Source organism: Scyliorhinus torazame, chromosome 2, assembly GCF_047496885.1.
Source record: "Scyliorhinus torazame isolate Kashiwa2021f chromosome 2, sScyTor2.1, whole genome shotgun sequence".
In the NCBI taxonomy this organism is placed as follows: Eukaryota; Metazoa; Chordata; class Chondrichthyes; order Carcharhiniformes; family Scyliorhinidae; genus Scyliorhinus; species Scyliorhinus torazame.
In genome coordinates, this window is record NC_092708.1 from 39,434,749 (window position 1) to 39,450,209 (window position 15,461).

Below are 15,461 nucleotides of genomic sequence, written 5' to 3' on the forward strand. Positions count from 1 at the left end.
AATGTACATGATTAAGAAGGAGGGTAAAGGTAATTCAGAAAATACAGCGCAGAAGAGGCTCTTTGGCCCATCGAGTCTGCACTGACACGTGAGAGACACCTGACCTACCTACCTAATCCCATTGGTCCATATCCTCGAATGTTATGTGCCAAGTGCTCATCCAGCTCCTTTTTAAAGGATGTGAGACAATTCATCTCCACCATCCTCCCAGGCAGTGAGTTCCAGACCATCATCACCACCCTCTGAGAAAAGGTTTTCCTCACTCTCTCCACCCCCCCCCCCCCGCCGGACCGCCTCCCTCTCACCTTGAATTGTGTCCCCTCATAACTGACCCTTCAATTAAGGGGAACAGCTACACCCTACCACCCTGTCCATGCCCCTCATAATCCTGTCCACCTCGATCAGGTCGTCTTCTCTGCTCCAACGAAAGCAACCCACATGGCACTCCAGCTGTGGCCAATGTTCTCCACGACTCCAACATGACCTCCCTGCTTTTGTAATCTGTGCCTAGATTGATAAAGGCAAGTGTCCCACATGCCCTTTTCACCACCCTATTAACCTGCCCTCTCGCCTTCAGAGATCAATGGACAAACGTGCCAAGATCCCTTTGTTTCTCGGAACTACCCAGTGTCGTGCCATTATGACGCTGTGGTGCCAGTAAGCAGTCATTGTGTTTGACTGGAGTTCCTATAATGCTTCTTGCACAACCCGTTTATGGAAACAATTCACTCCCTTTTAAAATGTAACTTTTTTTTCCAGCTTCAAGTGGAGTAGAAACCTGTATTTTTGCTGAATGCAATTTGTTATCATTTATTAGTAATGCTGTGGTTGTGTTCCTCCTGTTTGATGCACTTGGCCTGTTGTTCGAGAAGTCACACTGTTCAATAGTTTTTAAAAATAAAAATAAATTTAAGAGTATCCAATTCATTTTTTCCAATTAAGGGGCAATTTAGCTTGGCCAATCCAACTATCCTGCACATCTTTTGGATCGTGGGGGCGAAACCCACGCAAACATGGGGAGAATGTGCAAACTCCACACGGACAGTGACCCAGAGCCGGGAGCGAACCTGAGACCTCGGCGCCGTGAGGCAACCGTGCTAACCACTTGCACCACCGTGCTGCACTCTCCCATCCTAGTTACTGAAAACAGCTTGATGGAAATGTGAACCATTGCAAGCTGAGAGACTCTGAAGAGCTAAACCCTAATGAATGGCGCCTCCTTTTTTTTAAATAATCTTGATTGTCACAAGTAGGCTTACATTAACACTGCAATGAAGTTACTGTGAGAAGCCCCTAATCGCCACATTCTGACGCCTGTTCGGGTACACTGAGGGAGAATTCCGAATGTCCAAATTACCTAACAAGCACATCTTTCTGGACTTGTGGGAGGAAACCGGAGCACCCGGGGGAAACCCACGAAGACAGTGGGAGAACGTGCGGACTCCACACAGATAGTGACCCAATCATCGAACATGGGACCCTAATGCTGTGAAGCAACAGTGCTAACCACTGTGCTACTGCGCTGCCTCTACAGCCTTATGCTTGGAGTGAAGTCATTGTGGGGTGATTTCCCACCTTCACGCAGTCTCCTTCTGGCTATTCACTCTGTAGCTAAGTGTTTTAGTCGGAGTCTATTTATCAATGCTCATCGACACATGGACACCTCCCCAACATACCCTTTCTCTGGCATCTGTTGGGCTGCTGTTCCTCAAGAAATGCCTGACCTTCGCAAATAATCACGTGTGAAACTGAATAGGAAATGCCGATGAGGCTGCTTGTCAAGAGAGGAGGGTATGGATATTCCAAAGACTGATCCTTTCTTCATGATGTCTGGGTCCACGGACATTATTTTGGCCGCATGACTTGCAAAGATTTACCTTCAGTTTTATGAACTCTGATGCAAGCGGGGCGGGGGGGGTGGGGGGGAGGTGGGGGTGGAGTGGACAGGCTGTATATGCAAGTACAGTAGGACTGTGCGACAACTGTGTGGTAATTTTCCCTTTTAAGGGCAGCACAGCAGAGTATGAGTATGAAGAAGGTTATATAAGATCTTCACCAATTGGGCCAGTGGGCCGATGAATGGCAGACGGAGTTTAATTTGGATAAATGCGAGGTGATGCATTTTGGTAGATCAAATCATGGCAGGACCTACTCATTTTTTTTTTAATAGAAATATTTTTATTCTCCTTTTTCACATTTTCTCCCGAATTTACACCCACCAACAATAAACAATAACCAGCACCAGATATGTCAGTCCCCATAACAATAACAACGCTCCCATCCTCCCACCAACCCCCAAACATCAGCCCGCATGATTACATAAACAAATGACAAAAAGGAATCCGGGATTACCCATTGTCACCCTTAATATACACAGCCCCCATCCCCACCCCCCTGCCCCCCAACTAGTGTTCGATGTTATCCAGTTCTTGAAAGTGCATAATAAATAGTGCCCATGACTTGTAGAACCCCTCCGAGCTTCCTCTCAGTTCGAACTTAACCTTCTCAAGGGTCAAGTATTCCAACAGGTCCCCCCGCCACGCCAGGGCACTGGGTGGAGAGGCTGCTCTCCATCCCAGCAGGATCCGCCTTCGGGCAATCAATGAGGCGAAGGCTGCGATATCTGCTTCCGCCCCCGTTTCCAACCCTGGCTGGTCCGACACCCCGAATATGGCCTCCTGAGGACCCGGGTCCAGTTTCGCACGCACCACCTTGGAAATTACCATAAACACCTCCTTCCAGTACTCCCCTAGCTTTGGACAGGACCAAAACATATGAACGTGATTAGCGAGCCCCCCCCCCCCCCCGGCAATGCTCACACACATCTTCTACTCCTTCAAAGAATCGGCTCATCCCCGCCCTCGTGAGGTGCGCTCTATATACCACCTTCAGCTGTATCAGCCCCAACCTCGCACATGAGGTGGAGGCATTCACTCCCCGGTGCACCTCACACCAGACCCCCTCCTCCAAAACCTCTCGCAGCTCTTCATCCCACTTTGCTTTGACCCCTTCCAGTGGTGCCTTATGCTCTTCCAAAATAGCTCTGTACACCGCTGACACTGCCCCCTTCTCCAGTCCCCTTGTCGTCAACACCTCCTCCAGCAATGTGGAGGCCGGTTCCTCTGGGAAGCTCTGTATCTCCTTCCTGGCAAAATCCCGAACCTGCATGTACCTAAACACTTCTCCCTGCTCCAGCCCATACTTCGCTTCCAGCTCCCTCAATCCTGCAAACCAACCCCGAAGAAACAAATCTTTTTGCGTCTTAATCCCCTTCTCTTCCCTTTTCCGAAAACTTCCATCCCACCTCCTGTCGTGTTGGGTGTTCTGGTCTACAAACAGGTCAACACGGCTGGAGATGGTGTAACTCTATTTTATTAGCAACTCAACTGTAATAACATACTGTAACTTTGGGTATGTGCATTACCAGCTTATCTGTGGACCCTGTCCTATCACTATCTAGGTGAGGCACTCAGCACATGGTGAATGTCTGAGAGGCAGGCTGTGAGCTCTGTGCTCTGAGCTGGCTGCTGCTAGAATGAGCGGGAACTCTGGTGTCCTCTGTCTTTATAATGCGGGTGCTCTCCCTGGTAATTGGCTGCGATGTTGTGTATGCTGGTTGGTCCTACTGTATGTCCATCAGTGTGTCAGTGTGTGTGTGATTGCACCATGATATGCTGATGTATATCATGACACCTCCCTGGCTCAAATCTGTGGTTCCCCCGAATTGGCATTTCCCTTGACCCTGCCCCCAACCTGACGTGTTGGCGAAACTGCCTCCAGATTTTCAATGAAGCTATTATTACCGGACTCCCTGAGTATTTCCCCGGGGCTATCGGGAGCGGCGCTGTTGCTAGTGCCTTCAGCCCCGACCCCCTGCACAAACTCTCCTCCATTCTGACCCACTGAGAATCAACCCCTCTGAACCAGCTCCGCACTTTCTCCACGTTCGCTGCCCAGTAGTACAACAGGTTCGGGGGACCCAAACCTCCTGCCTGCCTTCCCCTCTGTAGCAGCACCTTTCTCACTCAGGCACCTTCCCTCCCCATATGAACGAGGTAATCCTTCCCTCAATATCTCTGAACAAAGCCTTTGGCAGGGAAATCAGGCATTGAAAAATAAACACAAATTGTGGCAACGCATTCATTTTAACCGCCTGTACCCGACCCGCCAGTGACAGAGGAAGGCCATCCCACCTTGCCAGATCGGCTTTCACTCTCCCCACCAAACTAGTGATGTTGTACCTGCGAAGCCTCCCCCACGCCCGGGCAACCTGCACCCCCAGATACCTAAAATGAGTTCCTGCCCTACGGAATGGCAGCCCCCCCCCTCCCCTGCCCACACTCCCGGCCGAGACACCACAAAGTACTCACTCTTGTCCAGGTTCAGCTTGTACCTTGAGAAAGACCCAAATACCTGCAGTAGCTCCAATATTCCTCCTATCGATGCACTCGGTTCCGACACATACAGCAGCAAGTCGTCGGCATATAAGGATACCCTATGCTCTATCCCCCCCATACTATTCCTTTCCATGCTTCCGAACTTCTTAATGCGATGGCCAACGGCTCAATCGCAAGTGCAAACAGCAGGGGGGACAGAGGACATCCCTGTCTCGTCCCACGGTGGAGAGAAAAGTATCTCGAACTGATATTATTTGTGCGGACACTTGCCTTCGGCTCCTTATATAATAGCTTTACCCAGTTCACAAATCTTGGTCCAATCCCAAACCGCTCCAGCACTGCCATCAGGTACCCCCATTCTACCCGATCAAATGCCTTCTCGGCGTCCAATGCCACAACCACCTCCATTTCCGTCCCTTCCGCCGGTGCCATAACGACGTTCAAAACCCTCCTAATGTTCAAAAACAGCTGCCTCCCTTTCACAAACCCTGTCTGATCCTCCCCTATCACCTTCGGGAGGCACTCCTCCAGCCTACCCGCCAATACCTTCACCAATACTTTTGCGTCCACATTCAGAAGTGATATGGGCCTATACGACCCACACTCCATTGGATCCTTATCTTTTTAAGCAACAGTGAAATCGATGCCTGCCCCAAGGTTTGTGGCAACACCCCCTTCCCTATCGCTTCCTCAAACATCCCCACCATCAGGGGTACCAACCTATCCTAGAATATTTTATAATATTCCACCGGAAACCCATCCGGCCCTGCTACCTTCCCCGACTGCATCCTCCCAATCGCATCCTTTATGTCCTGCTCCACTATTGCTCCTTCTAATGTAGCCCTGTCCCCCTCCCCTAGCCTCGGGTACTCCAACCCATCTAGAAATTCCTGCATCTCACGGTCTCCCCCGGGTGGCTCTGACCTCTACAAACTCTCATAAAACTCCTCAAAAACCTTGTTAATCAGCACCGGAGCCACCACCAACTTCCCTGCCCTATCCTTCACCTGAAGAATTTCTCTTGCCGCTGCCTCCCTCTGGAGCTGACCTGCTAACATACCTTGCCCCGCCTTAACTCCATGTTCATAAACTGCACCCCTTGCTCGTCTCAGTTGGCGCACCGCCTTCCTGGTGGACAGTCGGTCGAAGCTCTCCTGTAGTTCCTTCCTCTTTTCCAACTTCGCCGGGTCCCCATCCTCTGCATACCTCCTGTCTACCTCCAACATCTCATCTATTACCCACTGCCACTCCAACCTCTCCTCTTTGTCCATCCTGGCCTTAAACGAAATTACCTCCCCCCCCCCCCCCCCCCCCCCCCCCTCACCACCACCTTTAGAGCCTCCCTGACGACTGCCTTCGACACCTCACCCGTACAATTGAAACCATATATTCTTTAACTACCGTTTCAATTTTCTCACAGAATACTTGGTTCCCCAAAAGCCCCACATCCAGTTTCCTCCCCGGTCTCTGCGCTACCCCCTTCTCCAGTACCATATCCACCCAATGTGGAGCGTGATCTGACACTGCAATTGCAGAGTATTCCAACCCCTTGACTCCAGCCAGCAAAGCCTTTCCCACCACAAAAAAGTCGGTCCGCGAGCATACCTTATGGACTGCTGAGAAAAACGAGTACTCCCGTTCCCTTGGGTGCAGGAACCTCCAAGGGTCCACCCCTCCCATTTCCACCATTAGCCCAGCCAACGTCTTCGCCCCCCCTGATGGGACCAGCGAGCGCGGCTGTGATCTGTCCAACCTTGGCTCCTGCACCAAGTTCCAGTCCCCCCCCCCCCCCCACAGCTCATGTGTGTCCAAGTCGACAATGGCCCCAAACACCTTCCTCGCGAATCCTACATTGTCCCTACTGGGACCGTATACACTTAACAGCGCCACTAATCTCCCCTCCAGCGCCCCTGTCACAATCACATATCTACCTCCCTGATCTGCCACCACCTTCTCCATCTGGAAGCGTACCCTTTTGCTGACCAACACCGCTACCCCTCGAGCCCTTCCATCAAATCCGGAGTGAAACACTTGTCTAACCCAGCCCTTTTTAAGTCTCACCTGGTCCTTCACCCTCAAGTGAGTCTCCTGCAGCATTGCTACATCGGCTTTCAAACTTTTAAGATGCGCAAGCACCCTTGACCTCTTGACCGGACCTCCTAGCCCTCTCACGTTCCACGTGACTATCCTTACTGGGGGTCTCTCACCCTCCCCCCCCCCCCCCCCACCTTTCTTATCCACCATCATCATACCACCGGGCTCTGCCCCATAAGCCTGACCCGCCCCTGTCCATTGTTAACATTGAACCCCTTCCCCCACCCCTCCCAAGAACCCCCCCCTACATTTCCCCCTGAAACAACATCCCCCAACATCCATCCCTTCCCCCCCCCCCTCTCGCTCGCCTCGTAGGCCCATTGAAGCCTGCTATCCAGCCTCCAACGTCTGCAGCCCTCCTCTCATCTCACCCCTGTTCACTAACTGACTCTAGTTGGCTAGCGCGGGTGGCTCCCCCCCGCCAATACCTCTCGCCCCCTTCCACCCAGTCCCAGAGAAAGAAACAACTAAACAAACCCAACAATCCAACCCCTACAATTCACTAACATAACATTTAACCGTCGCAACACAGAACGCCAATCAACCCACCATTAACTTGAACTCTGTTAGAATGCAAAGAGAAGTAAATTACAATACAAATCAGTAAAAAGAAAGTTGTAACATTTCTACATTTTCCAGCTGCTCAGACACAGTCCACAGTCTCTCTTCCAGTTCCGCTCTTCACATCTGTCCCAAGCCTTCTGCCCTCACGAACGCCTCAGCCGCCTCCGCTGTCTCAAAATAAAAGTCTTTGGCATTATACATTACCCTCAACTTCGCCGGGTACACCACACCAAATCACACCCCCTTCTTGTTTCAAGCCACCTTCACTCGCCCAAACGCCGCTCGTCTTTTAGCCAACTCCACCGTCAAGTTTTGGTAGATCCGAACCGCAGTACCATCCCACAGCACCTCACGCTTCTGCTTTGCCCAGCTTAATACCTTCTCCTTCATGCAAAACTTATGAAAGCAGATAATTACTGCCATTGGCGGCTTGTTCACTTTGGGCTTTGGCCTTAATGACCGATGAGCTCGGTCTAGCTCGTACCGGGAGGGGTTCTCACCCTCCCCTATCAGCTCCGCCAACTTCTTAGCGAAGTATTGCGTTGGCCTTGGGTCCTCTGTCCCTTCGGGCAAGCCCACAATTCTCAAATTGTGCCGCCTTGAGCGGTTTTCCAAGTCTTCAAGCTTTGCTCGGAGTCCTCTGTTAACCTCCACCACCCTCCGCAGCTTGTCCCCCATTGAGGTGACCTGGTCGCTGTGTCGTGTCACGGCCTCCTCCACTTCCTTCATCTTCTCGCCTGCTCTCTCACCTCGGCCGATGCCTTTGCCACTGCCACCCTCACCGGGGCGATTGCCTCCTCCACCAATGACTTAAATGCGACCACCGTCTCCTTCCTCAAGGCCTCCATGTGCCTCGCAAACTGTTTTTCCAGCTCCACCGCCATCACCTCGGTCATCTTCTCCACCGTAAGTAGTGCGGTCCCGCCGTGCAGTTCGGTTTCCGCCATCCTGTCAACACTTTTGCTCGTCTTCTCCTTCGGCGGCGAACCCGCGTTTCCTCCTTTCTTCGACGCTGCTCTTCGCATCCTTTAGCGGCTCATTGTTTTTTTATCTTCTTTCTTTTCTCCTCTCTCCCCCTTCACCCTCCTGTCCTTCATCAATCTGAATTATTCTTTTTTCTTTGAAAAAAAGGGGGAGAGAAAAAACAAACTTTTACCAATCTTCCTTAAACCTTCTTTCTTTCTCCTCTGCATTCACCCAGAGCTCCCCTGGGACCAGGCTTCAACCTTCTTTCTTCTTCTTAGGTGGGAGCCATCCGATGTGGAGCACCCTCCCTACATAGTGCCCTGGCCTCGGGCCTGCCGCCTCGGCCTCCTCTTAGCTCCGCCCCCGCTGCTCTGACCTCGACGCCGCGCCGGGCCCAGCGCGTCAGCCCCTGCCACCTGACATCCGCACGGGGTTCTTCGCCGGTTTTTAAACCGGCCCCGCTGGCTGCTCGTGGCGGCCCCAAAGGCCGACGATAGTCGGGGGGTGCGTGAAGACTCGGGGATTTCCCCAAAATCGCCGCGAATCGTGGACACCGGCGGGAGCTGCGGTCGCCCTGCTCGCCCATGCCACCGGAAGTCCATAGGACCTACTCAGTTAATGGTAGGGAGTTGGCGAGAGTTACAGAACAAAGAGATCTAGGGGTACAGGTTCTTAGCTCCTTGAAGGTGGGGTCACAGGTGGACAAGGTGATGAATAATGCATTCAGCATGCTAGGTTTTATTGGTCAGAATATTGAATACAGGAGTTGGGACATCTTGTTGAAGTTATACAAGACATTGGTAAGACCACACATGGAATACTGTGTTCTGTGTACTGTCTGTGTACCCTATTCATAGATCATAGATAATAATAATAATCGCTTATTGTCGCATGTAGGCTTCAATGAAGTTACTGTGAAAAGCCCCTAGTCGCCACGTTCCGGCGCTTGTCCGGGGAGGCTGGTACGGGAATTGAACCCGCGCTGCTGGCCTTGTTCTGCATTACAAGCCAGCTGTTTAGCCCACTGAGCTAAACCAGCCCTTAGATCATAGAATTTACAGTGCAGAAGGAGGCCATTCAGCCCATCGCATCTGCACAGGCCCTTGGAAAGAGCACCCTACCTAACCCTACCCCCAAAACCCAGTAACCCCACCTAACCTTTTGGGACACTAAGGGCAATTTAACATGGGCAATTCACATAACCTGCAGATCTTTGGACTGTGGGAGGAAACCGGAGCACCCGGAGGAAACCCACACAGACAATGACCCAAGCCGGGAATTGAACCTGGGACCCTGGAGCTGTGAAGCAACTATGCTAACCACTGTGCTACCGTGCTCCCCTATTATAGGAAGGATATTGTTAACTAGAAAGAGTGCAGAAGAGATTTACGAGGATGCTACCAGGACTTGATGGTCTGAGTTATAAGGAGAGCTGAATCGGCTGGGACTTTTTTCCCTGGAGCGTAGGAGGCTTAGGGGTGAACTTATAGAGGGCTATAAAATAATGAGGGACATACATAAGGTAGATAGTCAACACCTTTTTCCAAAGGTAGAGGAGTCCAGAACTAGAGGGCGTATGTTTAAGATGAGAGGGGAGAGATTTCTTCACACACAGGGTGGTGAGCTTCTGGAATAAGCTGCCAGAGGCAGTGGTAGAGGCGGTACAATTATTTCCTTTAAAAAAACAGTTAGACAGTTATATGGGCAGGGTGGGTATGGAGGAATATGGGCCAAATGCGGGCAAGTGGGTCTAGCTTAGTGATAGAAACTGGGCGGCATGGACAAGCTGGGCCGAAGGGCCTGTTTCCATGCTGTAAGCATCTGTGACTCTATGACCTGGCTTTGGTGACCAATCCGGACTCCCGAGTGGGAATGGCCCCAGGGGGCGGAGTTCTCTTTGCAGAGGCGTTCCAGCACTAACTGTTGGCATGCTGCTGCTGCAGATCCTTTGTAAACAAATCCTTTGTAATTCACTGCAGATCAGTACAATGTCAGGGGGCTCTGAGCCAGTCAGGGTCCCGAATGGACCCAGGAAGGAAAAGTTTAGCTGTTGTCCAGCGAAATATAGGGTCCCCCAAACGGAATTCTTTTTAAAGAGTTCCATCCCAAGGCAGAGGCCATGCCTGCCTGTGTGGTACAGTCATTCTAAACTGCCCTTGTGTCTGTGAAGACTGCCTTTGTAAAATTCATCCATTATACATAGATGCATAGATACATAGAAGATAGGAGCAGGAGGAGGCCTTTTGGCCCTTCGAGCCTGCTCCGCCATTTATCACAACCATGGCTGATCATCCAACTCAATAGCCTAATCCTGCTTTCTCCCCATAGCCTTTGATCCCATTCTCCCCAAGTGCTATATCCAGCCGCCTCTTGAATATATTCAAAGTTTTTAGCATCAACTACTTCCTGTGGTAATGAATTCCACAGGCTCACCACTCTTTGTGTGAAGAAATGTCTCCTTATCTCTGTCAGAAATGGTTTACCCTGAATCCTCAGATTGTGACCCCTGGTCCTGGACACGCCCATCATTGGTAACATTTTCCTGCATCTACCCTATCTAGTTATGTTAGAATTTTATAAGTCTCTATGAAATCCCCCCCCTCGTTCTTCTAAACTCCAGTGAGAACAATCCCAACCTAGTCAATCTCTCCTCCTATAACAGTCCCGCCATCCCTGGAATCAGTCTGGTAAGCCTTCGCTGCACTCCCTCGAGAGCAAGAACATCCTTCCTCAGAGAAGGAGACCAAAACTGCACACAATACTCCAGGTGTGGCCTCACCAAGGCCCCGTACAATTGCAGCAACACATCCCAGCTTCTATACTCAACGTCTCGCAATGAAGGCCAACATACCAGTAGCCTTCTTCACCGCCTGTTACAGTCGTGGTTCCCACTGCAATTTTGCTCAGTGTTTTCGTGTTAAACAATTGAATCGCTCCAAAAACAAATACCCAGTTTAGCAACTTTTAGTGCTGGATATACTAAAAAGCTTAAGTCACGGTTAAAATGTGATTTCGCCACTTGTTTTTCTGTTTTAAACAAAAAATTAAGATCATTGTTTTGACTTGTGTTTTTTTTTTAACCAGTTCCCACAGTAACGCAGCAAGTCAGAAACCTTCCTCCCAGGTATGTATCCATTATTGTTCTGCGCGGTGTCTGGCTCTGTGCGCGCGGTGTCTGGCTCTGTGCGCGCGGTGTCTGGCTCTGTGCGCGCGGTGTCTGGCTCTGTGCGCGCGGTGTCTGGCTCTGTGCGCGCGGTGTCTGGCTCTGTGCGCGCGGTGTCTGGCTCTGTGCGCGCGGTGTCTGGCTCTGTGCGCGCAGTGTCTTGTTGGCCCTGGAACACTGCCAGCTGTATACCCCGGGGAATTTGAAATTCTTTCTTGAATGTCTACAATGTGATGCATAGCAGAAACCTTCAAAAGGAACATCGCGGGTCTGTGTCTGATTATGCTTAATTGCGAAAAAGTGCGACTCTCCGCTTCAGTATTCTGTAACAGTGACAATCGTGTTGCATTCATGGAGTTATACAGCACAGAGGGAGTGTGTTCAGGCCATCGTGGTTGTGTCAGCTCTTTGAAAACACCATCCAATAATCCCTATCCTCCTGCTCTTTCCCCATAGTCCTGCAATTCTGTCATGAATGTGCGCGAATCCAATTTTCTCTTGAAAGTTAGTATTTAATTCAAAGCTCGGCCTCCACTCGTCGGCAAAGGTAAGTGACGGCTGTGGACGCTGGTTTGACATTGGATCCAGTCTTTTGTTCTGGCCAATAGGGGCGTTGGGGCTTGCTCAATAATGCCAATAAATCATGGCTGATTTGCACCTCGACTTTACACTGAAAATGACCCTCAATATATCATCAAGAAAAAAAACTATTTATTGTTCGTCATTCCTTTGTGTTGCTCACTGATGATGCAAAGTTGCTGTTGTGTTTTTGTTAAAGCGTTTGATGGGATGCTATCATTGTGGGAAATCTGAGCATGTAACAAGGACAGTAACATCAGATGGGGTGAACTGTTATTTTCCTAATGTAAGCTGTAAGGACTGGTTTCCCCTCCTAGGCTTTGAGATCAATTGGGACTATCAAGCCGGCACTTGGTAGCAGTGGGATTGGCAGCACAATATTCCAGGAGGCCGCCTCCTAACCTGCTGTCTCTGCATTCACTTTCCCATTAGGGAAGGCGGGGGGGGCTTTCTGATGCTTCCAGGCCAACAAAGCACCGGCAGCACATGAGGCTCGGAGGCTCCACTGAGAGCATTGGATGATACCAGGGTAAGGTGGAAACTGCGAGGACGTCTCAACGCAGATGCATCCTCACTGGTCACTACAGAAGATAGAAGACTCCTGAAGCCAATACGGACATTCACGCTTTCTGCTGGATCAGGGCTCATCTGACTTTCATTCACATGGCCCTGATATTGGGGCATAGAAGATCAGGGCCCGAGGGCCCCTGGTCTGTCACAGGGAGGTCATCTTCTCTGAGAATATGGAACCAGTTTAGGTGGCACTTTAAGCCACATTTGAAGTCATTAATGGCGTAGATCATTAGGAACCATAGATTAATTTCAGGGTAGGGAGCGGGACGCGGCAGCGAGGTTTAGGGATTTGTTCAAGGGGAGTAGGTTTGCGGGAGTGAAGGAACTGGTGGAGAAGCTCCGGATTCCGGGGGGGAATGGGTTCAAATATCTACAGGTTTGGAACTTTGTTCGGAAGGAACTCTCTACGTTTCCTCGGTTGCTGCCCCTTCTCTGATGGATAAGGTAGTGGATGAGCTAGGAAGTTACTGTGAAAATCCCCTAGTCGCCACACTCCGGCGCCTGTCCGGGAACACTGAGGGAGAATTCAGAATGTTCAATTCACCTAACAAGCACGTCTTGTGGGAGGAATCCAGAGCGCCCGGAAGAAATCCACGCAGACACGGAGAACGTGCAGACTCCACACAGACAGGGGCCCAAGCCGGGAATCGAAACCGGGTCCCTGGCGCTGTGAAGCAACAGTGTTAACTACTGTGCTACCGTGCCACCCAAAACAATGTCGGAGATTTTAGGGTTGACAGTGGTGCCAAGCCCATGGTTGGCAATCTTTGGGGTATCAAATGAGCCAGAGCTGCAGCAGGGGCAGAAGGCTGGTGTCTTGGCCTTCACCTCTCAGATAGCCCGGAGGAGGGTTCTGCTTGGGTGGAGGGCATCGGAGCCACCTAAGGCGATGACATGGTTAGGGGACCTGGCGGTGTTTTTGCACCTGGAAAAAACAATCAAGTACGCTATTGGAGGTTGGAGGAGGTGTTCTATTCGAGGTGGAGGCCATTTATTTCCTTTACGAATTAGTAGTAGTCAGCAAATGGGTGTGGGGGATAAGAGGGAAATACGGGATTGGTTGGTGGGACTATTTATATGGAAAACAAAAATATTTTCAACAATGTGCTTGATCCTGTATGGTACACGGCTACCAAAATTGCGACATCTTTTCACGCAAATGTTTTGATTTCCCTCTCAGGTTGCGAAGGTGAGGTCAGCTGTTTCCGTTGTGGCATCATTACCCAGTGCCCCAGTACCAATTGAAATAGAGAACCTTCCCAGAAGCCCAAGCCTCCACCAGTCTGTGAAGAGGAGGTAAGGATCATGACCCTCGGCATTCAATAACCAAAGTAACACTCACAAACGATTGCAAAACTGTTGGGACAATTTACTTAGTGAAGGATTTTGAGCTGAAAAATTCTTGTTTTAAAAATGAATTCCTGTGGCACGTTAAAAATTTCAAAAGTCAAAAATGATATTCCATAATCTGTGAATGTCGCCTTCCATTGTTGGGTAAAAGTCTAAACACCAACAGCAAGCCTGAATCGAGGCCTTTACTGAGTGGCTTGAGAAGTTATTAATGGGGCACTGTTCTCTTGAATTTGTGGTGAGCAAGTTTAACATCATTTAAGCAGTAAGCTTTCAAGAATTTTTATAATGAACTGTTTTCCATGGGAATTGCAGATGTTTAATCAATTCATAGTAATTTGGCATCTGCACACCTGGACAGTCCCCAACCTCAGCGACAGCAATACTGTGCTTTTCAAAATGAATGATATGTTTTTTAATGAGAAATGTATTGCCGTTCCAAAGCTGTCTTTACCGTTAAAAGCGTGGTAATGTTTGGATGGCAAATATCACAGTGAGGTGAAGTTTTTTTTGTTTCACGGAGGAAGCCCTTAAATACCCATCAGACCTGTCCAAGCACAGATATGGGTTGAATCGGATATTATGCCCTAGCACCAGGACTGTGGACTCCTCTGCAGGCACAACTTTGAGGTTTCGCTTGTGCACTATTCCGATGGGGGACTGCAAAAGCCATGCATTTATTTGCATTCTTGTATCTAAGACAGAAGAGCTTTGTGGCATTTCACAGAGGCTTGGGGAGGGGGAGAGGGGGGGGGGGGGGGGGGGGGGGGCGAGGAAAGAGGGGAGGGGGAGGGGTGGGGGGGGAGGAAAGAGGAGAGGGGCCCCGACCCTAAGATCAAGAGACGTGACCAAAAGCAAGCGCCAATTAACGTACGGAACCTCAGTGTTACGAGCTTAGCCTGTCTGGCAGCCCCGTTAATGTCAATGGAAGAGCTCTTACCCAGGTAAGATGAACCCCTGACCAGAGGCACTGTATAACGTCTGAGTTGGTAACAATGAGGTTCCACCGTCCCTTTCTGTCTTGATTCAGGTCTGGACATGTTACCAGTTGACCAGTTTTTAAAAATGAGTGTCCCAAGGTGGGCCTTGCTGACAATTTATGTTGCCAGGCTACCATTTCAAGTACCAATGGCCTTCTTTTCTGTTGTGCGCGCTGGTGTGTTTGCTGCTGTCTGCAGCGCTCCATCAAAGTGATTGAATCAACTGGCTTCTGTTAATTTTTGTCTCGCCTCTGACCTGTTCAGTTTCAGTATGCTCAAGGTGGTGGTACTCCAGAGCTTGGCGTAGTGCGGGACCGTTGAATGCGCTTGTTCCTTCAGCGGTGGTGGGTGATGGTTTATCTTTTTGACCTGATTGCTGGATGTGTGGTCTGGGGTAGGCTGACCAGAACTGAACAAGTACATCTGCTGCTTCGCAGAAGGATCATTTTCTGCATGCCTAAATTTTTGCTCATGAGGAGGCCGAGAGGGAGACGATGCTCACTCTTTTGCAAATCTTCTGATTAACCTTCCGGGCTGTGTGTGAAACCATGTGTGAGATTTCTTTCTGAGAGCAGAAGAATAGGACCAAAGGTCAGCCTTCCAATCTCTTGTGCCACCTCCACCACGACCTGTCTGAACTTTTACCTCCCCTTCTCCTGTATCCCTTTTCCTTAGTGCTGAAGAACCTATGACTCTTATGTTGTGAGTATACTCAACAACTGAACAGTCACAGCTCTGTGATGATGCATTCCAAAGATCCACAGGCCTCTGAATGAAGTAATCGCTCCTCATCTC

General features: G+C 50.1%; 1 protein-coding gene across 2 annotated transcripts in view; it reads left to right on the forward strand.

The window, feature by feature from the left end:
- The window catches only part of epb41l5 (erythrocyte membrane protein band 4.1 like 5), a 211,912-nt gene that overhangs the window by 134,621 nt on the left and 61,830 nt on the right, over nt 1-15,461 (forward strand). For both annotated transcript variants that reach the window (XM_072470182.1, XM_072470187.1), the window contains exons 14-15: nt 11,106-11,145; nt 13,517-13,632. In XM_072470182.1, coding sequence (XP_072326283.1) covers nt 11,106-11,145; nt 13,517-13,632 — 156 coding nt within the window. The remainder of the gene's footprint in view (nt 1-11,105; nt 11,146-13,516; nt 13,633-15,461) is intronic.